The 25,862-nt window shown below is 48.9% G+C and overlaps 1 protein-coding gene across 3 annotated transcripts in view; it reads left to right on the top strand.

Moving 5' to 3' along the window:
- Positions 1 to 661: 661 nt before the first annotated feature.
- EDN3 (endothelin 3) overlaps positions 662 to 25,862 on the top strand; it is a 37,273-nt gene continuing 12,072 nt past the window's right edge. Inside the window, exons 1-3 of one of the 3 annotated variants that reach the window (XM_084645799.1) lie at positions 662 to 1,055; positions 1,235 to 1,505; positions 2,013 to 2,289. In XM_084645799.1, coding sequence (XP_084501925.1) covers positions 1,454 to 1,505; positions 2,013 to 2,289 — 329 coding nt within the window. In that variant the 5' untranslated portion in view covers positions 662 to 1,055; positions 1,235 to 1,453. Of the gene's footprint in view, positions 1,506 to 2,012; positions 2,290 to 25,862 lie in introns of all 3 variants that reach the window. The other 2 variants (XM_084645798.1, XM_084645797.1) reach the window with 2 other exon arrangements.

Genomic DNA, 25,862 nt, shown 5'->3' with positions numbered 1-25,862 from the left:
CAAGACTGAGTTTCTTAATTAATGGAACATGATATTGAAGTGAGCTTTTATATAAAGTGTGGCTAATGAATAACACACACCAGAGGTTGATATTTTTGGGGGGTGGAGGGAGTTAGGGGAGGAGAATTATGTAGTTCTCCTGGGGAAGGAGAAAAGTGCACTTATGAAATAGGAGAAATTGAGCATAATTGTCTGTAGGGTTCCCCCCTCCCATCCCCCATGAAAGAGGGCTTAGGGAATGCACTGATGGCTGGAATCAGGTGTCTAGGTGTTTCTTACAGGAATGAGTTAGGCAGCTACCTTGCTCCATACCAAAAGTGATTGCAGAGGAGGTGTTCACTTTAGACCCTTTAGCCCAGTGGTTAGAGCACTCACCAGGGATGTGGGAGACCTTTGCCAGACCTGAAAGTTATAAGGGAGGCAAGCACCACCTCCTCTTCCTCCAGCTGGATTTTGGCTGGTACCCGGTGAGGCAGACAGCCCACGCCTACCAGATTGGGGGCTGCATGCAGTTTAGACAGATGAATGCCTGTCTTCCTGCCTTTCGTGAATCATTCTGGCACAAGTCGAGGAGATAGGCATCTGGATGCCTAGAGTGAGGCAGCAGTTCTTATGCTGAGGCAGAAAAATAGGCACCCAGGGAATTTTTACCTTGAAAATTTAGCCACTGAGTGAGTTGAGGTGCCTGCAGAAGGCAGAGGGAGTTTTATGGATCACATGGGACTGGATTTAGCTGTTTAAATCCAAGATTTAGGAGACTAAGTGCTTGGTGGATCTGGTGCCTAAATAACTTGCCCACTGTCACACAGGAAGTCAGTGGCAGAAACAAAAAAAACTGAGCACAAATCTGAGTCACAATCTAGCGCTCTGACCACAAAAACCAGCCGACCTCTCTGAGCCGATACCAAACGCAACAGGGCCAGCTCTGGTGAGAGCGATGGATTAAGAGCCACATAGCAAGCTCAGAACATCCGGGAGGGCGTTCAGGCAGCAGCTTGCGCCTCCTCCCTCTCTCTACCTGTGCAAGGCTGCAAGCCATGGGAAACCACGAGGGGGTAAGTGATCGCAACCCTCACCATCCATATACACTGAGCAGTCAGCTGTCGGCTTGTGGGAGGTAACTGCAGTTTTAAAACAGCAGCTCCGCTTTCTAATCGGACTGGGGGGTGTGTGCGTGTGTGGGAAAAGCGCAGCAATGGACCCTTTCTTCCTTTCACAACACTCTCCCCTTCAGGACTAATTCTGCACGGGGGGAAAAAAAGAAAAACCCCAACAAGCCAGAAGCACCGATCACACCTCCGTGTGGGAACTAACTGCTGGAAGCAGCGTTTGCCTCGAGACCTAGGATTTCCCCTGCCTCCAACCTGAAGCGGTTTCTCCTGGAACAAAGTCACCCCCCCCCCCTCCCACGCCACCTTTGCCGGCCGTTGACACGTTTGGCCATTCGGATTGAATGGAGCTGGGATTCTGGTTACTCTTTGGACTTACAGTGACCTCGAGCGCAGGTAAAAGGGGGGTTTCTTGGGTGGTCCCCGCTCTGGCACACAAAGTTGCAGGAGGGAGGCGGGAGGCAGGGGGGCTGGTGCGTGGTCAGTAAGTAGGAACCCAAATCGGTAGTTTAAGATGGAGTTTAACGGAGACAAGAGAATATAAACGAACGCTGCACGAACGAGACGCAACTCTTCTGACCACGGGGCCCTCCGCGTCCGGACTCTTGCCTGATAATCGAACCGAACCCAACCCGGAGCAGGAACTTGAATCCCCGCTCACCAGCCGGGGCCCCTGGCACGCTGCTCGTGTCGTGCTCCCGGGGGGCTGCCTCCGGACCTGCCGCCCGCCAGGATTCAAACTCAGCCACCCCGCACAAGCAATCCAGTGACCGGGGGGGCGCTAGTGGACAGGACAAGCCCCTCGCTGGGGGGCGGGGGGGGGATTCAGAGCCGAGGGAAGCCCCCCCCCCCCAAGCGGCTGCTGCCCCGCGGGTCAGCCTTTCTTCTCTCCCCACCCTGCAGGGTTCTCGCTGCCCGTGCCTCGCCCGCGGCCCCTCTCCGAGAGCGGCCGGGGCCCGCGGTCTCCCGCGCCCCGAGAGCGGGTGGGTGCGGAGAGCCCGGGCCGGGCCGCCGCAGGGGGGCTGCTGGCCTGCTGCGAGGCCGGGACCGGCCGTGGAGGGAAGGCGGATGGCCCGGGAGCGCCACGCCGCAGAGCCAAGCGCTGCACTTGCTACACCTACAAGGACAAGGAGTGCGTGTACTACTGCCACCTGGACATCATCTGGATCAACACCCCCGAGTGAGTGCGGCGGGCGCCCCCCCGAGGGACCCCGGGGGGGGAGAGGCACCCCAGGGAGAGCTGGGGGGAGAGATCCCGGGGACGGGGGGAGCAGCACCCCAGGGAGAGCTGGGGGGAGAGATCCCGGGGACGGGGGGGAGCAGCACCCCAGGAAGAGCTGGGGAGAGATCCCGGGGACGGGGGGGGAGCAGCACCCCAGGGAGAGCTGGGGGGAGAGATCCCGGGGACGGGGGGGGGAGCAGCACCCCAGGGAGAGCTGGGGGGAGAGATCCCGGGGACGCGGGGGAGCAGCACCCCAGGGAGAGCTGGGGAGAGAGATCCCGGGGACGAGGGGGAGCAGCACCCCAGGGAGAGCTGGGGGGAGAGATCCCGGGGACGGGGGGGGGAGCAGCACCCCAGGAAGAGCTGGGGGGAGAGATCCCGGGGACGGGGGGGAGCAGCACCCCAGGGAGAGCTGGGGGGAGAGATCCCGGGGACGCGGGGGAGCAGCACCCCAGGGAGAGCTGGGGAGAGAGATCCCGGGGACGCGGGGGAGCAGCACCCCAGGGAGAGCTGGGGGGAGAGATCCCGGGGACGGGGGGGGAGCAGCACCCCAGGAAGAGCTGGGGGGAGAGATCCCGGGGACGGGGGGGAGCAGCACCCCAGGAAGAGCTGGGGGGAGAGATCCCGGGGACGGGGGGGAGCAGCACCCCAGGGAGAGCTGGGGGGAGAGATCCCGGGGACGGGGGGGAGCAGCACCCCAGGGAGAGCTGGGGAGAGAGATCCCGGGGACGCGGGGGAGCAGCACCCCAGGGAGAGCTGGGGGGAGAGATCCCGGGGACGGGGGGGGGAGCAGCACCCCAGGAAGAGCTGGGGGGAGAGATCCCGGGGACGGGGGGGAGCAGCACCCCAGGGAGAGCTGGGGGGAGAGATCCCGGGGACGCGGGGGAGCAGCACCCCAGGGAGAGCTGGGGAGAGAGATCCCGGGGACGAGGGGGAGCAGCACCCCAGGGAGAGCTGGGGGGAGAGATCCCGGGGATGGGGGGGGGAGCAGCACCCCAGGGAGAGCTGGGGAGAGAGATCCCGGGGACGCGGGGGAGCAGCACCCCAGGGAGAGCTGGGGGGAGAGATCCCGGGTGCGAGGGGGGGGAGCAGCACCCCAGGGAGAGCTGGGGAGAGAGATCCCAGGGACGAGGGGGAGCAGCACCCCAGGGAGAGCTGGGGGGAGAGATCCCGGGGACGGGGGGGGGAGCAGCACCCCAGGAAGAGCTGGGGGGAGAGATCCCGGGGATGGGGGGGAGCAGCACCCCAGGGAGAGCTGGGGGGAGAGATCCCGGGGACGCGGGGGAGCAGCACCCCAGGGAGAGCTGGGGAGAGAGATCCCGGGGACGAGGGGGAGCAGCACCCCAGGGAGAGCTGGGGGGAGAGATCCCGGGGACGGGGGGGGGAGCAGCACCCCAGGGAGAGCTGGGGAGAGAGATCCCGGGGACGCGGGGGAGCAGCACCCCAGGGAGAGCTGGGGGGAGAGATCCCGGGTGCGAGGGGGGGGAGCAGCACCCCAGGGAGAGCTGGGGAGAGAGATCCCGGGGACGAGGGGGAGCAGCACCCCAGGGAGAGCTGGGGGGAGAGATCCCGGGGACGGGGGGGGGAGCAGCACCCCAGGAAGAGCTGGGGGGAGAGATCCCGGGGACGGGGGGGAGCAGCACCCCAGGGAGAGCTGGGGGGAGAGATCCCGGGGACGCGGGGGAGCAGCACCCCAGGGAGAGCTGGGGGGAGAGATCCCGGGGACGCGGGGGAGCAGCACCCCAGGGAGAGCTGGGGGGAGAGATCCCGGGGACGGGGGGGGGGGGGAGCAGCACCCCAGGAAGAGCTGGGGGGAGAGATCCCGGGGACGGGGGGGAGCAGCACCCCAGGGAGAGCTGGGGGGAGAGATCCCGGGGACGGGGGGGAGCAGCACCCCAGGGAGAGCTGGGGAGAGAGATCCCGGGGACGGGGGGGAGCAGCACCCCAGGGAGAGCTGGGGGGAGAGATCCCGGGGACGGGGCGGGAGCAGCACCCTAGGGAGAACTGCTTGGAGAGATCCCGGGGACGGGGGGGAGCATCACCCCAGGGAGAGCTGGGGGGAGAGATCCCGGGTGCGAGGGGGGGGGAGCAGCACCCCAGGGAGAGCTGGGGGGAGAGATCCCGGGGACAGGGGGGGAGCAGGACCCCAGGGAGAGCTGGGGAGAGAGATCCTGGGGACACGGGGGGGGAGCAGCACCCCAGGGAGAGCTGCGGGGAGAGATCCCGGGGACGGGGCGGGAGCAGCACCCCAGGGAGAGCTGCTGGGAGAGATCCCGGGGACAGGGGGGGAGCAGCACCCCAGGAAGAGCTGGGGGGAGAGATCCTGGAGGCAGGGGGGGAGCAGCACCCCAGGGAGAGCTGGGGGGAGAGATCCCAGGGACGGGGGGGAGCAGCACCCCAGGGAGAGCTGGGGGGAGAGATCCCGGGGACGGGGGGGAGCAGCACCCCAGGGAGAGCTGAGGGGAGAGATCCCGGGGACGGGAGGGGGGAGCAGCTCCAAGGGAGGGCTGGGGGAAGAGATCCCGGGGATGGGGGGGAGCATCACCCCAGGGAGAGCTGCTGGGAGAGATCCCGGGGACGGGGGGGAGCATCACCCCAGGGAGAGCTGGGGGGAGAGATCCCGGGTGCGAGGGGGGGGAGCAGCACCCCAGGGAGAGCTGGGGGGAGAGATCCCGGGGACAGGGGGGGAGCAGCACCCCAGGAAGAGCTGGGGGGAGAGATCCTGGAGGCAGGGGGGGAGCAGCACCCCAGGGAGAGCTGGGGGGAGAGATCCCAGGGACGGGGGGGAGCAGCACCCCAGGGAGAGTTGGGGGGAGAGATCCCGGCGACGGGGGGGAGCAGCACCCCAGGGAGAGCTGAGGGGAGAGATCCCGGGGACGGGAGGGGGGAGCAGCTCCAAGGGAGGGCTGGGGGAAGAGATCCCGGGGATGGGGGGGAGCATCACCCCAGGGAGAGCTGCTGGGAGAGATCCCGGGGACGGGGGGGAGCATCACCCCAGGGAGAGCTGGGGGGAGAGATCCCGGGTGCGAGGGGGGGGAGCAGCACCCCAGGGAGAGCTGGGGGGAGAGATCCCGGGGACAGGGGGGGAGCAGGACCCCAGGGAGAGCTGGGGAGAGAGATCCTGGGGACGGGGGGGGAGCAGCACCCCAGGGAGAGCTGCAGGGAGAGATCCCGGGGACGGGGCGGGAGCAGCACCCCAGGGAGAGCTGCTGGGAGAGATCCCGGGGACAGGGGGGGAGCAGCACCCCAGGAAGAGCTGGGGGGAGAGATCCTGGAGGCAGGGGGGGAGCAGCACCCCAGGGAGAGCTGGGGGGAGAGATCCCAGGGACGGGGGGGAGCAGCATGCCTGGGAGGGCTGGGGTCAGAGACCCCCGGGGGGATGGGAGTAGCACCTGGAGTTCGGGCAATCCCAGGGGAGCTGGAGCTGGGCTGGAGTGAGCAAATGGGGACTGGCTCTCCAAAGTGAGTGAGCCAGAGACCTGGTGGGTGGGATGGGCCATGGCAGGGGAGCAGTCCCCTGACATGAGTCCCTGCTCTATCCCCAAGCCCCGAAGGATGAGAAAAGGAAGGGGATGAGGAGTGGAGACCCCAGTGGGGATAGGGGGTCAGCCACCGGGAGTGAGCCTGCCTGGGAAGGGGGTATTGGGCTCAGCCCCCTAGAGCGAGTGAGGCCCCTTCAGGAAGGGAAAAGATGCTGTGTTTCTGAGGAGTAAGGAGATTCCTCTCCTGGGGGAGGTGGGAACCAGTACACCAGAGTGAGTAAGGAGCTGAGGGTGCTGTTCCCTTTCCTCCTGGGAATGGTACAGGAGGGCTGGAGGATGATTCTTGCAGACCGTAGCTGAAGGGGTTCCCCTCAGGGATGGGGTGTTGTGGGGGCCGGGGCTCCCTGCCCAGGAGAGGAGAGAGGCTACAGAGAGCCATGCACCAAGTTCTTGCTGCCATCCCTCCCCTGGATGACTTGTCCAGTTGCTACTTGGCCATCTTACCAGTTACAAGGCCCCTGAATGAGAGCGTGTGAATGTGTGCCAAACTTAGAACAGCTCTTGTCCAGGGAGCTAATATATCGGTGCAGGGAAGGCATGACAGCAGCCGCCATATTTTTAGATTGCATGCTCTTTGAGATTGCCCTTCGAAAGTGCCTAGTGTTCTGTAGGTACTACCATAGTCAGATTCTACATAATAATAATAATTAATAAATGGAAAGGGTTGTTTGTAGCCAGTGAACTATCCCATCGTGTCCTTTGTACAGAGAGAAAAACATTTAAGTTCTGCTCTGAAAAGTGACTCTCTGGAGGTTCCATGTTTCTTGTCTCTCAGTGACCCCAGGGCAAATCTGTTGCGTTAAGCAGTAAAAAGATGGCTTTTCTCAGTGCCAGCCCTGTCAATTCAATCTGGGGTCTTGACTCATGCTTCTTCACAAGTTAGTTGGGATCCTTCCTTTGTAACTTGGTGCTGAATTTAATGACCCCCTCCGATGCGGAGAACTCATCTGAGTCATCCCATCGAAGGGACTATCATATGAGGAAGGGCAATCAAGGGGGGAATCAAGCCCTTAGCTAACAATTCTATTGATGCAAGAACTGGAACAGAACCGTAACTGGAATAGAACCGTCAACTCACTAGCTTTGCAAAGCTAACAGAAGTATAAGTGTAATAAAATCTCACTTGTCACTAAATAAGCAGAGAAAACTTAAGATACACTCAGGGAGCAGATTTGTTGAGGTAAAAATTTTTTTACTTTCTTTTCTGTCCATGGCTGCACATTATCCATTTCACTGACATACGCACATCCTGAAGTTCCGGCATAATTTGAATCTCTACAAATCTTCTCCATACTGTGCCTCAACACAGTCTTTCCTCTGACAGTATCTCTCATCACTTTGTTGAGGTGCTGACAAACATATCAACAAAGTGGTGGTGAACATCTTACAACATACATTGTCCATTAGGATTACGCCTGCTGATAAATTAAACAGAGTATCAGACACTTGTCTGAAGTTGCTGTTAACTACACTCAGCACTTAATTCCCTGTTAAGTACAGTGCCTTTTTTGTTTTGGTTAGTGTTTGCAGTGTGAGGTCTCGTGCTAGAACTCAGGCTGGGTGGAGCTTGCATATTGAACAGCAGGATCCGTACCTAGATGGATTAAGAGAAAGACTGAGTCCAGGACAGAGTAACACTGAGCCTACAGCCTCAATTTCTGAGCCTTGGCTCCTGTATCTAGACTGAGGGTGCTCCGATCTCCTGCCTGAAACAATATATCTTAAATATATTCTAAGGCCACGACTACACTGTGAACTAGGAGTGTGATTCCCTTGCTCACACGTACATACTCGCACTATCTCAAGTATAAATAGCAGTGTAGCCAAGTGTAGCAGCAGAGATGTGGCTTAGCATGGGTAGCAGCAGAGATGTGGCTTAGCTGTGCTGGGTACGTACCCACGAGTTTCAGGCAGGTTTGAACTTGGCACAGCTAAACCATGCCTCCACTGCTATTTATATTTGCACTAGCTCAGTGAGAACCAGTGTAAGTATGTGTATGCGAGCAGGGGGATCACAACCCTAGCTCATAGTGTAGATGTCGCCTAAGGGGAATGTTTCAGGGGCTGTCTCCTACTGGTAATCAGATAACATCCCTGGGGTAGCCACAGCAATTGTACCTTGAAAAAGTAATTAGGAAAGAACTTAATGTATTTTTTAACTTCATTTAATGAACTTCAGAAGCTGGAAACAAGGCAGAGGAGTCAGCCCCATAAGACCATCCAGCTTTCCATTGACCACCAGCAACTGGTCCACTGATCACAGTTTGGGAACTTTTGCAATAAGCTAAACATGTCCTTTTAATTAACTACAAGGACTTTAATTGGTTCAAAATAACACTGAGAAAAATCAAGTAACAGTAAAAATTAATGAAGCTAGTGGGTCCTGACTTACAGGCTATATCCAGCACCACTTCCTTTGTGACAACAATTCCAGTTGGAAGCACTGTCAATTGACAAGTCTTTTGAACTCCATAAATGTGCAGTAACCAGACAGTCATCCTGGTCCTTGAAGCTCCATACTTCACCACCGCTGGGCTTAGTTAGGAGTAATGTTAGCTAAATATTTATCACTCGTATTTAAACCAAGGCTTGACTGGTGAAACTTTTAATAACCAATAACTTCATTATAAATGTTTTCCCCATGAGTTCCAAAACTGATTTGAACTGTTTGGGGTTAGATTCTGCACCCCTTTATGTCAGTGACAAAAGTCCCTTTTTACTCCAGTAGGAATAGGATTGAGCCTTTGACTCTGAATATAGCAGCTTTCTTATGGATGCGGGGTGCTTGCCAAGCTGATTTGTGGCCCTTATCAGTCACGTGCAGAGGCCTCAGCCCACCATCAAATCTGGTCAGAGGGCAGTCCTCAATGATGCATGACGTTGTCTGTCTTTGGCCACAACTGTATGAATTCTGGCTGCACGTTGACCCTGGCCCATTTGAAATCAGTTCAGAAGGACTCATGAGTGGCGTGGCAAGGCAAATCAAAACCAAGTACAGTACATGCATATTTGGGTCAGTTCTAAGAGACGGTCGTGTAACATTGATAGTGTGGGAGAGTGAAGTAGAATTCTATTTTTTTTTTCACTTGAGGTGTTTTTTTCCCGGGGAGGAGAGCAGCAAATGGAGGAAAGGTTTAGGATAGAAGTTTGTATTTTTAAAAATCAAAGGAATTTGATTAATGATTGAAGGAAGTGTATGATTTCAGTGTAAACACCCATATTATGCTTCATTTGCATTGATTTACTAGTCCTTCAGGGTAGGTTTTTTTAAATGTACCCTTTTCATCCTACATTTCTTAAACTTCTTGTCTGGATGATATATTATTTTCAACTGAATAAATTAAAAATATCCACTAATCTGAAGTCCTCATTGTGAACTCAGTGCATGTGTGAGTTTTGGCTTGATCGTGAGGAATATTTAAACCCAGAGTGCTTATTTTTAATCAGTATTTGAGTCTTTGCCTCTATTGACACTTTAAAACAAGTGTAAATGTTTAAATGCTTCAGTTAAAAAAATAACCTAGTCAAATAGTTTGAACAGAACCTGATCACAGTCATTACTTATGCCAGTAATGCCATTGAGCTCAATGGGACTATTCATGGCCGGTTTTCAGGGTCAAGCCCGTATTTTCGAAAGACTGGATTTCACCAGTAAATCAATCATATGGTTTTAATTTCAGAGTAGAGAAGGACAACTTACAGTAATGAGACAGGATTCAAACAGACCAATCTTTTGATAAGATGACTTTTGCAGTGACAATAACATAAGCACTTCCACTGCATAATTGTCCAGAAATTAAACACTCAGGGACTGACTCGCCACTGTGTTACTCTGGTGTAAAAACTAGTGACTTTCCACTCAAGCCCAAGGAGTTCCACCAATATAAATTGGTATAATGGAGTGGGAAAATCAGGCTCTCACTGCTTGTATTAAAAAATGTCCAGGAAGTCCCACAACACTTGGGTACAGATCTAGCACTTGTGGCTTTCAGTATGAGGGCTGATATCCAACCTTAGCAGAGCTGTCACGTTTTATGCAGCTGGATGTGAAGTTTTATGCAAATGAATGAGTTATGAACATTTTCAAATATTTGCATCTAAGCATAAACTTTAGTTTATGGTCAGCACACTGCGTCCCACATGCAGTGGCAGGGGTAGGCCACAAAGCTGCATAAAACTTAGCAGCTGGCATGCGTGGGAGCTAGGGTTGTGTGGGTGCTAGAAGAGGTGTGAGTTAGTGGGAGCTGGGGTTGCTGGAGTCAGGGGGTGCACGGTCCAGGTTGGGGGAATGCTAGCTGGATACCCCCAAGGGTTGGTTGGGCGGCTGGAGTCTCCCAGGGAGTGGAGGATAAAGGAGACAGGTGGCTGTACTCTGGCGGGAGAGCTTGGTGCCCGTATTGAACCCACTCACCTTCTGTCCCAGGTAGCAGACCTCCTTTTGCTTGAGCCTTTCCCGGGAACGTCTAAATGGGAGACAGAGAGGCAGTTGCCTGTAGAGGAGGTGCCCCTGCAGACCTTGGTGGACGGAAGGAGTAACTACAGCCTTTGTGCTCAGCCCAGCTAGATGCTTGAGGCTCCTGCTAGGCTGCAGGAATGTGAGAATGTCATGAGAGATATAGAGAGAGACAAAAGGTGGGTGGGGTAATAAATGTTATTGGACCAATTTCAGGTGGTGAAAGAGACAAGCTTTTGGGCTGACACTGAGCTGTGGTTTTATCTGTAAGCCTGAAAGCTTGTCTCTCTCACCAACAGAAATTGGTCCAATAACAGATATTACCTCACCCACTATGTCTCTCTAAGATCCTGGGACTGACACAGCTACAACACTGCATACATCAGAGATGTATGACACTTGGCAGCACTGGCTTAGCTACACCCAGGGAGCTTCCACAGAGGCAGGCACGTATATCTGAGAGCAGCTGGAAGGGCTGTGCATGGAGACACTGACCCTTCTTGAAAATACAGACGTCCAGTGCAACAAGAGCACGACTGGGTTTTAGTGTCAGACATCTAGGCCCTACTACTGTGCTGACTGTTCACGCTGAAGCTCGTTGGATTGATCAGGAATGTGACTGAGTGGAATGTGGCCCGCACTTAGTAGTTTAATATCCCCTAGCGTTCAGCCTACTCTTTCTGAATAGGAGTAGCCACAATGTCCATAGGAACGATATGTATGTAGTGTTTCTAAGTGGCCCTGTTTTGTCTCCATTGCTGAGTGCATGCAGCTGAGACAGTATTTGACAGTGAAATAGTTTGCTGTCAAAGAAAGCTGATCAGAAGTAGGTTTGGCACCCCAAGAAAGAGCGTCATTTACTCTTAGGAAATAAAAGGAGCAGGAGGCCAGAAGGATGGTTTTCTGAAACTTCTCCTGTTTACTCACCTCTTTTCCTTTCTTATCTCTGACTTCCTCACCACTCATTTCCCATCTATGCTCAGCATCATCTTTCACTAGGGTGACCAGACAGCAAGTGTGAAAAATCGGGACAGGAGGTGGAGGGTAATAGGAGCCTATATAAGAAAAAGTCCCAAATATCGGGACTGTCCCTATAAAATCAGGACATCTGGTCACCCTATCTTTCACTATCTCCCCATTTTCTTTCCTCCCCATAACGTCATTATCCCCTTTGAATTACATCCTTCCTCCCTCACTTCTTATCCCCTCCGATAGCCCTTAATTCCTGTTTTACCCTTCCTTATTATATACCAGGGGTCGGCAGCCTTTCAGAAGTGGTATGCCGAGTCTTCATTTGTTCACTCTAATTTAAGGTTTTGCATGCCAGTATTACATTTTAACGTTTTTAGAAGGTCTCTTTCTATAAGTCTTTAATATATTACTAAACTATTGTTTTTTGTAAAGTAAATAAGGTTTTTAAAATGTTTAAGAAGCTTCATTTAAAATTCAGTTAAAACGCAGAGCCCCCCGGACCGGTGCCAGGACCCGGGCAGTGTGAATGCCACTGAAAATCAGCTCGCTTGCCGCCTTTGGCACATGGGCCATAGGTTGCCTACCCCCGTTATATACCAGGCTTCCAAATTCCCCTCTTTTCCCAACCTCATTTCTTTGCCTACCTCTTGCAACAGAAGAAACTTTTAAACATTGTAGTAACATATTCAAAACATTCTCTGGTTTTGAGAAGCAGCTTAGGTCAGCAAGTAGGGAGGTGATGGAAGGCAGAAAATTACAGCGCTTCTAGGCTCTGACCCTGGAGACCCTCCCCCGTTACGAGAGTGAGGGCATGTGTCTATCTGTCTGGACTTGTCAGTGAACTACTGGGGTCACTTCAGCCCTCAGAGCAAGCTGGTGTCATTTTGATACTGTTGTAGTTTTGTTTGCTGGAAATGGTGAGTGCATGAGAGAGAAAGGAGGGCGTCCTAAGTGAAAGTCACAGCAGGATGCAACAATTAATTATCCTTGTGGACAAAAGGTTACATTGCAAAACCATTATGAAAAGTTTCAGAGTAGCAGCCGTGTTAGTCTGTATTCGCAAAAAGAAAAGGAGGACTTGTGGCACCTTAGAGACTAACCAATTTATTTGAGCATAAGCTTTCATGAGCTGCAGCTCACTTCATGGAATGCAAAGCTAGTATATGCTGCATGCCGAGGCGATCTGTTACTCAGTAATAATGATAGAATTGCTTTATGATTCTGTGTTCTCTGTTAAGTGATGAATTTTATCTTGCTCCGATCTGTAATTAAAGATACTGAAAATTTCTTAACAGAAAGAACTACTACTTTTTGGCAATACCCACTGACTTACAGGCTCAATTATAAAATTTACCCATGAAATAACTTAGAGAAGAAACCAAAGTCTTTTCTAGGTTACATCTTTAAAACTTTGAATGGCCCCTTATCTTTTGATGGGAGCTGAGCATGTGCATTCAAAAGCAATGTGTGGTCCAATAAATAGATTGTATAGTGTTGCTCATAGTTATTTAGGTCATTGGGGATATGCTGACTGGGTTAAATTTGCCTGGGCCACTGCAGTGATGTCAGTAAAAGAACAAGAGATGACTTGATTACAGTGTAGAAGCGCCTTCATGCAGAAAAAATACAAGGTACTGAAAGGATCATTACTGTAGCAGAGAAATACATAACAAGAACCAATGGCTGGAAGTTAAAACCAGACAAATTCAGATTAGAAATAAGAGATTTTTAACAATGATGATTAACCACTCAAACAAACTCCCAAGATAAGTGGTGGATTTTTCATCACTTGAAGTGTTCAGATCCAGATAGGATGCCTTCAGAAAGATTATGCATTAGTCAAACACAAGTTATTGGCTCAGTACAGGAGTAACTGGATGAAATTCTCTGGCTTGTGTTATACAGGAAGTCAGATTAGATTATCTAATGGTCCCTTCATGCTTTAAAATATGAAATTATGAATTGGCAGGATTGGATGGGTGTAGTTAAAGGCAGAATTTGACCTAATATTTCTGTGCTGGCTGCCCCGTTCTGAACCTCTGTACTTATCCAGATATATCCTGCAGGGCTGGAAGAGTACAAACATAGCCCAGTGGTCTGCCCTTTTAGTGTTCAGGATGGGGTTGGCAGAGGATGAGGCCATCAGCATCTCATAAACATGCTAAAACATTCTTGTCACCGAATAATGGACACACATACTGATTCTAACAATATTAGTGATTCAGATATTCCAGATTTTGACTGCCATTTAAGGGTATGATCTGTGCTCGGAAGACAGCTCCAGCCTGTTTTCGTATTAAATTATGCGCTCCTGAGTTGGCAGGATGGGATCCACCTCTAGGGGTGAGAAAGGGTAGTTGGGTACTTGCTTTCCATGCACATTCAGGCTTTGGGCTTTTTGCTAAAACTGGCATCGGCTTGTTGTGGAGTGAGAATTATACACAAGGTGTCAGACTGACAACAACAACTGATTCCACCTACAATAGGCCACTAATACCCATCAGAAATTAATCACCTTCATTCATGACTGACTTAGGTCAGCTTCAAAATGCCAATCTAGAAATTGAATGGGTTCTTATCCTGTTATCAGTCTATATTTATCCTTTCTGTGGAACAAAATTTTGATTAACAGGGAACAGAATGAGGAAAGAACCTCTTGGGATACTGTTGTGAAAGAGTTTCAGCGTAGCAGCCGTGCTAGTCTGTATCTGCAAAAAGAAAAGGAGCACTTGTTGCAGCTTAGAGACTAACAAATTTATTTGAGCATAAGCTTTCATGAGCTACAGTGAGCTGTAGCTCACGAAAACTTATGCTCAAATAAATTTGTTAGTCTCTAAGGTGCCACAAGTCCTCCTTTTCTTGTTGTGAAAGAGAAAGCTCCTGTGCAGTTTGTCTCAAACTGCTGATGTAACAGGATGTCACACTGACTGTCTAAATGATCATTTCCCACATATTATCCTCTTGTTATATTCCACCTCACAGGTTGCTGGAGGTTGTTTGTGGTTGAAACTAAACCCCATACATATTGTAGTCTGTAAACCTTATGGATATGGAGTTATAAATGTAAACTGCTATTAGCATTACGGTGTTTAAAGGGAATTTTTTTATTATTATTAGTTAAGCACACTGTGCTCGGCAGACAGATCCAGCCTGTTTTCCTATTAAATTAGAAAACACAAAATGCAGCTATGAAACCCCAGTTCAGGAAATCACTTATGCATGTTTAATTTTAAGCATGAGTAGTTCCAGTGAAGCCAAGTAAAGTTAAACATACACTTAGATTCTTTGCTGAATCAGGAGGATTGAATTTACTAATCCAAAAACCTAACAATCTAAACACACGGTTTCAATCCTAGGGGGTATGACAGCAGAGTCATACACATGGTGTCTCTAGCCTCTGTTTGCCAGAGGCTGGGAATGAGCAACAGGGGATGGACCACTTGATGATTACCGGTTCTGTTCATTCCCTCTAGGGCCTCTGGCATTGGCCACTGTGGATATTGGGCTAGATGGACCTTTGGTCTGACCCAGTATGGCCATTCTTATGTTCTTACGTATATCCACAACCACAAAAAAATGTGCACCAGTTCTTTTGGATTGTGCAAACACACATTCATACACACATTTATTGTTCAAATGACTATACAGGCAAGGGATGGCTGCATGCTGATCCTAGACCCGTTATCTTCCCCAAGCCAGCTTGAGTTCATGCATTTGAATTATTGTCATTTGCTTACATATATCAGGGCACATTATGGTTATTTAACTTAATTTAAGCAACTTTAAGCATTTTTTTGGGTTCCTTATTCTTTTTGTGGGATGACCACTTTAATAACAGCCCTGTGATGTACACTATGAATGGTAGAATATCAAGTTAACATCAATTATGACAGCGGTAATCCTCCTGAGAGAGACAGACCTAACCATATCATGTATTAAAGATGGACCTGAACTAAATCCCTGGTGTGCCCAACGCTTGAATTAGAAGTTTGGATACTGATTCAGAGTCACACTTTTAGTGTTTTGGGCCCCTTTCCACATAATATTTAATTACTGACAAACATATGTGGTTTTTTTTAATAACCGAGCTAGGTAATCTGGTAGTATTACCGTAGTTATCAGTGTCATCATATTACTGAAGTTCAGTATTCCACAGACAGGTACTTTGCTTCTGTATTCTCGTGTGATCCGCAGCCCTTTTGTATGGAAGACTCCCATCCATTTAGTAGGAATGCTGCATGTGGAACAAGTGCAGAATCAGGCCCACTTAATTTTGTCTTAAATTAGAGGATCTGGACTTCACACAGCTCTTGAGAATTCATCCCATAGTTTCCCATCCAGTATATTTCCATATAACGTTGTTCACACAGAGTATCCTAATGCTTTATAGTGAGCTGTCAGATGCTTTAGTTGGTGTCTGGTAATGTTTTCAAAAGTGACACAGGACTCTCATTTCCCCTGTTTTTAATAAGTCTTAGGCTCCTTACTGCCTACATCACTTTGGAAAAGGGACTTAGTCGCCTTTGAAAATTTTGCTGTCATCTTGCAGAATGAAGTGGAACAAACTATTTTCTAACAGACAAAAGTATTTGTCTGTGTCAGAAGGGATACTTGGGAATTTTGGCTTGTCCTCCTCTGTGATTGGTGGAGTGTCCTTGTGTCCTTCCCTGGGAGTGGAGGAAAGTTTCAGAACTCTGTAATAGAAACAGATGAACAGAAAGGATAAATGTCATCACTGGCTGTGTGGGGGGGAAAAAAGTTTTTCTGATACAGCACTGTTGGTGTACATGGCATTTTACAGATTGCTAAGGCCTGGTGTCCCTACTGTAGGAAATTAGTAAGTCTTAATTTTTTTAAAAGCTTTTGGAAACAAAATAATGGGTTTGATTCTCATGTCTATACAGCCCCTTTAGACTGCTAGAATGGTGTAAAGGTGCCTTGGAGTAAACATGAGTTTGGCCTTATTATTATTTATTATTCTTCTACTGTCTCTCTGTACTTCTTACTGGGTAGACTATATGACAGAAACAGAGAAAGATTAAAGGAAAATAAACCTTACAAGCTATTCAAAGTAAATAATGAAGAGATCATGGACTCTGTGGTCACACCCATTGGTAAAACTGCAGGCAAAATGGAAAGCAGGTAAGCCTTTCTGGAATCCACTAGTTCCTTTTGACTGATTGGAGACTGTCCTTTTTTGTTTTTCTTTTCTTTTTGTTATTTTCAGTTAGAAATTGTTGAGAACAACAAGCTAAAATATAAGTTTAACTGTTCTTTTTGTCAGGTTTCAGAGTAACAGCCGTGTTAGTCTGTATTCGCAAAAAGAAAAGGAGGACTTGTGGCACCTTAGAGACTAACCAATTTATTTGAGCATGAGCTTTCGTGAGCTACAGCTCACTTCATCGGATGATGCAGCATCCGATGAAGTGAGCTGTAGCTCACGAAAGCTCATGCTCAAATAAATTGGTTAGTCTCTAAGGTGCCATAAGTACTCCAGTTCTTTTTGTAAATTCCTAACCACAAAAATTGCAACATTTTGAATGCATGGATTCTGAACAAATGTTCCCATGCAAAACAGGCATGTTTCAAATTAAGACAGATTTATTTAATATAATAACTGGATTCTGTCATTGCTATCTTTTATGTTGCACACGTTGCCTAGATTTTTAGGGCCCGGTTTTTAGCCAGGTCAGGTGAGCAATTGTGCATGATCAAGGTGTGCCTAATTTGCATATGCAATTATTGTAGTGGTATGCAAAATTGAACCTGATTTTACTGCAATAAACAGTGCTATTAATTGTGAGGGTTTTTTCTTTTTTGAGGGACAAGGAATTCCCCCCCTTTCCCCCCCGCATATTTAAACTAATCCAGGTTGCTTTTGTTTGTTGATTTAAAAAAGTTCTGTACTTGTTCAAATCCATTACTTAAAATTAGTATTTACTGTAACTTTTTTTTCTCCTTCCTGTTTCTGGAAGCTGTTTGAGCTGCATCTGTTTGCAACTTTGCAGAAACATGATTATGAGACCCTGCGAGACAGGAATTAATTTCTCATGCCTTGATTTTGACCTGTGTCATCGTACTGGGGTGGGAGACATAACATTTGGCTGATCCCTCTTATATTGGTGGATTGATGTTGTAATAGTTATAGGAAAACAAATGGATCTGAGATATGTTTATATTTAGGACTTTTGTAATCACTGCTCGAGAAACTAAGATTTCCAAAGTGGTTTTTGGTCTCTGGATTCAGGCTCAGCTTTATCCAGTTTACACTTTTATCATCTTCAGTCATGGCATGAGAGCCTCTTCTTTAGCAAACTCTGTTTAGAGTAAATAATCTCATAGCGACACTTACTACTGCAAAGCTTCTAAAGCTTTATGGGTCCCTCTAAATTGTTGGTATCACATTCAATCAGGGCCGGTGCAAGGATGTTTTGCACCCTAGGTGAAACTGCCACCGTGTGCCCGCCCTCTCCAGGAGCCCTGCAGCAGCTCCCCGCCCCCCCCGCCTCGGCCAGGGGAGCCGTGTGTGGCAGCTCCCCACCCCCACCCCCTCCCTCGGCCCAGGGAGCCGTGCACGGCAGCTTCCCGCCCCCCTCGGCCCAGGGACTAGGAGCCGTGCGGTAGCTTCCCCCCCCCCCCCCGGGGAGCGTGCGGCAGCTCCCCGCCCCAGCTCACCTCTGCTCTGCCCCCTCCCCAAGCACGCCGCTGCCATTCCGCTTCTCCCACCTCCCAGGCTCGTGTCGCCAATCAGCTGTTTGGTGCCACAAGTTTGGGAGGGAGAGACGCAGAGCGGGGCGGCGTGCTCAGGGGAGGAGGTGGAGCAGAGGTGAGCTGGGGCGGGGAGCGGTTCCCCTGCGCGCCGGCCCCCCCACGTTACTTGCTGAGGCAGTCCTCCCCGTGCCCGCCTACCCCAGCTCACCTTCGCTCCACCGCCTCCCTCCCCGGAGCGCGCTTTTGGCCGCCCCCAACCACTTGGCACCCTAGGCGGCCGCCTAGTTTGCCTCGTGGTTGCACCGGCCCTGCATTCAATGATTTTCCTTGTAAAGCTGGACAATGTAATTGAATGGTTAGGCTGCTAGTGTGCAGAAACCACTGCTGATCATGCTCACCAATACTGTCTCATTGTTTCCTTACACTCCCTCATCTGTTTATATTCATCTGTTGACTCTTGTCTTATATTCAGACTGTAACCATAGTTGCTGGAATTAGGGATGCTGCTGCATCCCCTGGCTTGAAGTGATTTCCATTATATACAAGATTTACAGTTTGGTTCAATGGTTCTCAGCACCCCCCACTATAAACATTGTTCCAGCACCCTTGCCTGTAACAGGGACCATCTTTTTGTTCTGTTTGTACAGTCCCTTGTCTCTTTCTCCCAGTTTCTGCATATAATTTTTCATATCTCCCCTTAAGCTTGGAGCAGCAACCTCCCACATCCTGTGTTGCTGGGGTTACTCCCTCTGCTCCTTAAAGCCCTGTTCTTGCTTGAAACTTTCCTATACTGATCCTCACCAAGTGTGGACACACGGCCTTATGTTTTCCGACTGTGTATCTCCCCCCCTCCCTTTGATCTAGTTAGACCAATTCCCAGCCAATGGGAGCTGTGGAGCCGGCCTTCAGGCAGGGGCAGCGTGTGGAGTCTCCCTGACTGCCCATGCGTCTAGGGGCTGCAGGGACCTGGCTTCCAGGAGCCACATGGAGCTAGGGCAGGCAGGGATCCTGCCTCAGCCCCAGGCCCCCACTGCGCCGCCAACCGGACTTTTAATGGCCCGTTGGCATTGCTGACTGGAGCCGCCAGGGTCCCTTTTCGACTGGGCGTTCCGGTCGAAAACTGGATGCCTGGCAACCCTAGCCGCATATGGCCTGTGGGCTGCCGGTTGAGAACCACTGAGCTAGATTGTAATCTCAGGGCCTTTGTGTTTTGCTGTAAAGCACTGAATACCCTTCTAGTGCTCTCGACATTAATATCACAATCGATAACCACCTCAGAAAGGCCTGGGATTGACTTGGCCTGGGAGGCTGAACTCCCTTCCAGATTTCGGGCTGGCCCTTCGGGGCAGGGGGACAGGGAGGGGCACTCTGATAGGGCTGTGTACGGAAGCTTCACTAGCACTGCACATGCTGTTCTAATTCGGAGAATAAACAGAGGATTTCAGTCTCCAGGGCTGTCTCTCTCTCACAAGCATGAAATTAACATCTCACACTTATTCCACCCTCCCCCCCAGCTTTTTGCAAACAGTCAGTTTTGAATTCTACATGCGGTGGAGTGGAGTGAAGATCTGATGGGGAGAACTTGTTTTAATTCATTTCACATACACACCGACATGGCGGGTTCAAAATGTGGCTGCAGAACGCTTTGATTCCTGTTCTGGGCCAGCTACTCTTTGGCTGCCTATTTCCACCCAATCCCCTTCATTCCCCAGCTGCTCTTTCCTTTCAGGAGCTCATCCACTCCTCTTTACACTGGGTCCAGGCCACAGATTGGTTGGGAGCAGTGGGAGATCCTGAGGGATGAGGGAAATGCTATTTTCAAAGAGGCAGGTTTCTCCACTTGTAAAGCTATGGGGATGTTATTTCATTAGGTAGTGACCTGTGTGTGTGTGAGTGAGAGAGAGAGAAAGAGTTTGGGGTATATTTTTCAAACTGAAGGTTGTGGCCTTTAGGAAAAAATACACCTGTATTCTGCAGGAATACATCATCCTAAACACTGCCATAGCGCAATTACTATGCTATCCCATAGCAGGCTTTTGTTAGGGGGATTCCGTTCCCTATGACACACACGTTAGTTGATATCTGTGGCATATTGGCCCTGGATAGTTCTACCCCCAGTCACAGTGAACACACTCCCCCCTGAAGTCAGTCAGCTGGCCCACCGCCAGATTCCCAGAGAATGAAAAATGAGGAGGGTGGGGATGGGAGGAAGTATTTATTTTCCCCGGGAGTGTTTGCCCTTTTGAATGCTAGTTCTGATACTTATGTTCCCATCCTCCTCTTATACTTGTATGTTCCATTCCTGTTTCACAATCTTGCTCTGTCTTGTCTGTTTGGATCTTACACTCTTTAAGGCAGGGACTGTCTTACTAAGTATTTGTACTGGGTTTAGTGTAATGCATGACTCCTACTCTAGATTACCATTAGGTGCTATTATACGCGATTAGCATACCCATGGGATCTCAGTGGAGTCAATTAGGCTTCATGGGTGCAAATGAAAGCCCAGTGTGGGTAAATATTTTCTTGATGCAGAGGTAAATTCATTAGTGTGATTTGGGATGCCTAGCTAATCTGATTTGTTGTTGCCTTCTAAGGATATAACATATAATTCCTGAGACTGCTGTGTTTTTAGATGCTAACCGAAATGAACATACTTTAGCATTCCTTTGGGAAGCTCCAGTGACTATTCTCATGATGTCTGATTTCGGAAACATTGAATGCACTTTTGCAGCAATGATTTTTTTAAAACACCTTGATAGACTAGTCCACCCCTTTATTGGGTTATGGGATCCTGCCCTTCTCCTGATGTATTTCTAGGGTTGCCAACTGTCTAATCGTGCAAACCCAAAGACCCTTGCCATGCCTGCCACCCCCCTTTCCCGAGGCCATGCCCCTGTCCTGTCCCTTCTGAGGCCCTGCCCCCTCTCACTCCATCTCCCCTCCCTCCATCGCTCGCTCTCCCCCACCCTCACTCACTTTCACCAAGCTGGGGCAGGGGGTTGGGGTGCGGGCTCTGGGAGGGAGTTTGCGTGCAGGCTCTAGACTCGGGCAGGGAGTTGGTGTGCGGGGGAGGGGGGTGGCTCTGGGAGGGAGGGGGTTCAGGGTGCAGGCTCTAGGCTGGGGCAGGAGATTGGGGTACAGGAGAGGATCAGGGGGTTGGTGCTTACTTTGGGCAGATCCCGAAAGCAACCGACACATCCCTTTGGCAGCAGCTCTTACGTGGGGGGGACAGGGGGTCTCCGTGCGCCAATGGGAGCTGCGGAGTTGGTGCTCGGGGTGGGGGCAGTGCACGGAGACCCCCTGCCCACCCCCCCAGGGGCCGCAGGGATAGTGCTAGCTGCTTCCGGGAGCAGCGCGGAGCAAGGCAGGTAAGGGAGCCTGTCTTAGCCCCGCTGCCATGCCGGACTGTTAGTGCCCAAAATCTCCTGGTTTGGCTGAACTAAACTGGGCGCTCGAGCCTGATTCCAGGAGACTCCTGGCGAAAGTGGGAGGGTTGGCAACCCTATGTATTTCTGGGGGGTGGGGGAGGAGGGGAAAGCTCTGTGTTTGAGAACATTCTCGGAATGCTAGTGGGAGGGGGTTGCTGGTGGAGAAATTGTTATTACAATTTGTGTACTGAGTGACTGCCTTTTATTAAAAAAAGCAAATAATTTGACTTTGCCACTCATTTATGGGCTAGCTGACACAGAGGTTTATTTTAGGGCTTGTCTGCACTACAAAGTTAAGTTGATGTAAGGCAGCTTATGTCGACCGAACTCTGGAGGTGTACATGCTGCAGTGCTCCTCCCGCTACTTTAACTCTCCTGCTACGCCGACCTAATAAAACCACCTTGATGAGAGGCATAGAGCTGAGGGTGACATATTTAGAGCAAGGCAGTGTCAGTGTAGACACTACGGTGCTTACGGTGTCCTAAGGGGCCTCCAAGAGGTGTTCCACAATGCCCGCCATGCCCACTCTTGTCACTGTTTTGAACTCCACTGCTCTGCAGCCAGATTCACAGGCATATGCCTCTCATCTTTTAAAGCCCCAGGAAGTTTTGAAATTGCTTTTCCTGTATGCAGCAAATGGGCTCCTGCCTAGAGTACACAGGAGGTGCTGGATCTCCTGGGTCTCTGGGAAGAGGTGCCTGTACAGCATAGCTCCATTCCAGCCACAGGAACTTATCTGGGGCATGGAGGAGAAGGGCTAGCAGAAGGTAAGGGAGGCAAATAGTCGCTCTGGTGCGAAGCTGCAGACATGCCGTTTCTACAAGGAGGGGCCTGGGGTTAGGGTGGTGGTATATGGGTGTGAGACTGGTCAGGAGAGCAGTCAGGATAGGGGCTGTGGGGGAACGTGGGGGCTGAGGTCAGGGGGCTGGTATATAGATGGGGGGCTGAAGGGAGCAGTCAGGGTGCTTACTCTTAGGTTGTGGGAAAAGAGGGCATGATTTTAAGGAAGAATGAAAAGAAACAGAATCAAAACTTTCCCTGGACAAGTAAAAACAGATACCACTGGTACTCACTTTTTCATGTAGATGTAAACTGCACAGGTTAAATTACTGATGGAGGTTGGTGCAATTTTTGTACATCTACTGTAGATTACTCATTAAAGAAAAGAAGTTTACTTCTCTTGAGGAAGGTTTTTGTGTTAAAACAAAACCCAGTTTTCAAGACATCTTTACTTTAGTAAACATGGACAGAAACAGATTTGCATTATATTGCACATATTCAGAATTGGAATGAACTTTTGTTATCTGGACAATATGACTTGGATGATCACAGATGCACAGTAGTATCTTTTGAACTCTCACCTCTGTCAAAGGAAGGAGCGAGGTGTCTCAAAATCAGTTTCAGAAAAAAACTGGGCCAATGCCTCCAATTTCAAGAATCTCTGTCCCTCCACTGCACCTGTAGTTATTTTTGCTCTGATATGCTCTTTTGATATGCTCTATTACCTCAATTCTGTATTGCAGAAGTAGTTCTCAAATGTATTTACAACAGAATTCATAAGAGCTAGTAACTGCAAAAAAACATAAGCAAAGGAGATCAAATCCTTTCCTCTTTGCATTGGTGCACAAGTCCTGATATAAAGAGAAATCACTGTAAGGAGACACAGGGAGAGAATCACAAGGGAGTTCTCTGTACACCTCATTCTGCAGTGTGCTGCATGTGAGTTACAACACTCTACAACAAATCATTAGATAATAATCTCTATCTGAAACAAATTCATATGTATGAGGTTTGTTTTAACCCTGGGTGAAATCTCCAACCAGAGAAAGTGTAATGAGAAAAGAAACAACATTCCAGGACCTCCCTGCACTCCCCCACCCCCATTCCAAATCATTGATAAAAATATTAAACAACATAGGGCCAAGAACACAATCCCTGCAGGACTCCACTAGAAACACTAACCTGCGGAAGTCTATGTATATTACATCAAAACTATTATTACCTTTATGAACCAATCTCACCAAAAATATCAAATTAATTTGACAAAAACTTATTTTCTATAAACCTATCTTGGTTGGTGTTAATTTTATTATCCTCCTTTAATTTTTTTTTTTTTATTAAAGGAGTCCTGTATCAACTACTTTATTATGTTGCCTGGAACTGATGTCAGGCCTACAGGTACCAAAGTCATCCAATTTATCCTTTTTAAATTTTGGCACAACATTAGCTCACTCTCTGTCCTCTGAAACTTCCCCAAAAACAACAAGGAGTCCGGTGGCATCTTAAAGACTAACAGATTTATTTGAGCATAAGCTTTCGTGGGTAAAACCCCCACTTCTTCAGATGCATGGAGTGAAAATTACAAGATACAGACATAAATATACTGACACAGGAAGAGAACGGAGTTATCTCACAAGTGGAGAACCAGTGTTGACAGGGCCAATTCGATCAGGGTGGATGTAGTCCACTCCCAACCATAGATGAGGAGGTGTCAATTCCAGGACTTATTGAAAATCATCATTAATGGTTCAGAGAGCTCCACAGCTCTTTTAAAACTCTTTGATGCAGGTTATATAGACCTGCTGATTTAAAAATGTTTAACTTTAGTAGCTACTATTAAACATCATCCTTAGTTACTGCTGAAGTGGAAAGTATTTAATCATAATCTTGTGATATGTATATACTATCTCTTAATTTTCCAAATACAGAATAGAAATATTTATTGATCACTTCTGCCTTTTCTGCATTATTACTGACAATTCTACCGTGTCCATCTAGTAATGGACCAATACCAGTATTAGGATTCCTTTTGTTCTCAATATACTTAAATTCCTTTTTATTGTCTTTAAAGAGTTTTCATTGGGTCCTTTTGCTTCCCTTATCAATTTTCTATACTTCCTAGCTTCTAATTTATATTCATTGATATCAGCTTCTCCTTGTCTCCCTTTCTTATATTTATTTTGTATAGCTGCTTTCACTTACGTTCTAAGCCAAGGTGGTGGATATTGTATTTATACAATCAATTCCCAGCACATTGTCTAACTAGGGTAACTGTGAACTCTTATCAATTAACACTCTTAAGTCTGCAGAGCCAAAAATGAATGGAACATTGCCGTTAGGTTGCAAAACATGTCACTCGTAGTCAGGTATCTGCTTTCTAGCTGGGAAGGGAGAGATTCCCCCACGCCTCTCCTGAAAACAATCTTCACAACATTTCAACCAAAAGGCTTTTATTAAACTAATGGAATTGAAGTTCTTGCTGTACAGAACAATAACTGGTTGTCACCTCTGACCTCACCATCCAGCAATACAATGTTCCATTTTGGTCTAGAACAACCTGATTTTCAGATGGTATTCTCAGCAGTTTTTTGCAAAAAAAAAAAAAAAAAAAAAAAAAGCCAGTTAATTGAAATGAAAACTGTTCAAAACAGGGTTGGGTTTGATGAATTTCCCCCCCCCCCCCCAAAAAAAAACCCATCCAGGAAAACTTTTTGAAATTAACGAACAAAATGGACACTTTCAAAACAAAAAAAACCCCAAGTTTCTGGTTCAAAATGACTTTTCATTTTGAAAAAAGTTTTCAAGGGTCAGATTGAAACTATCTATTTAGAAATTATTGAAACACTTTGAATAACCCAATCAAAAATTTTCATTTTTTTCATTTGCAAATATTTCTGAGATCTCAACTTTTTGTTCTCATGCAAGACTGGAAAACATTTCAAACTTTCAAATAGTCACGGGACCTTTTCCTACCCAGCTCTAGTATGAAGCTGGGCTCTCAAAAACAGAGGCAGCCAAAAATCACTTGTCATTTTTAGAAAGCTTAGCCTAGTATATTAGCTGATACATTCTCTGCCAGGGGAGTTATGTTCTCATACCACAGGGAATAACTTGGATGTAGCATTTATACATTATCCTGTCAAATGTGGCACAAATCCTGGCACTTCTTCCTCATTTGTCAGCAAAACGTAATAGCAGACACAGTGTATGAGGAGGCTAAGTTATATCAGGAATGAGAGAAGGCAAAAACAACACAGAACTTAAAACCTACTGACCACTATACTTACCTGCATGCCTCCAGCTTTCATCCAGACCACAACACATGATCCATTGTCTATAGCCAAGCTCTAAGATACAACTGCATTTGCTCCAACCCTTCAGACAGAGACAAACACCTACAAGATCTCTATCAAGCGTTCTTCAACTACAGTACCCACCTGCTGAAGTGAAGAAACAGATTGATAGAGCCAGAAGAGTACCCAGAAGCCACCTACTACAGGACAGGCCCAACAAAGAAAGTAACAGAACGCCACTAGCTATCACCTTCAGCCCCCAACTAAAACCTCTCCAGCGCATCATCAACCTACAACCTATCCTGAAGGATGATCCCTCACTCTCACAGATCTTGGGAGACAGACCAGTCC

Source organism: Lepidochelys olivacea (assembly GCF_965140295.1).
Source record: "Lepidochelys olivacea isolate rLepOli2 genome assembly, chromosome: 13".
Taxonomy (NCBI): Eukaryota; Metazoa; Chordata; order Testudines; family Cheloniidae; genus Lepidochelys; species Lepidochelys olivacea.
This window is presented reverse-complemented; position numbering and strand designations above follow the sequence as displayed.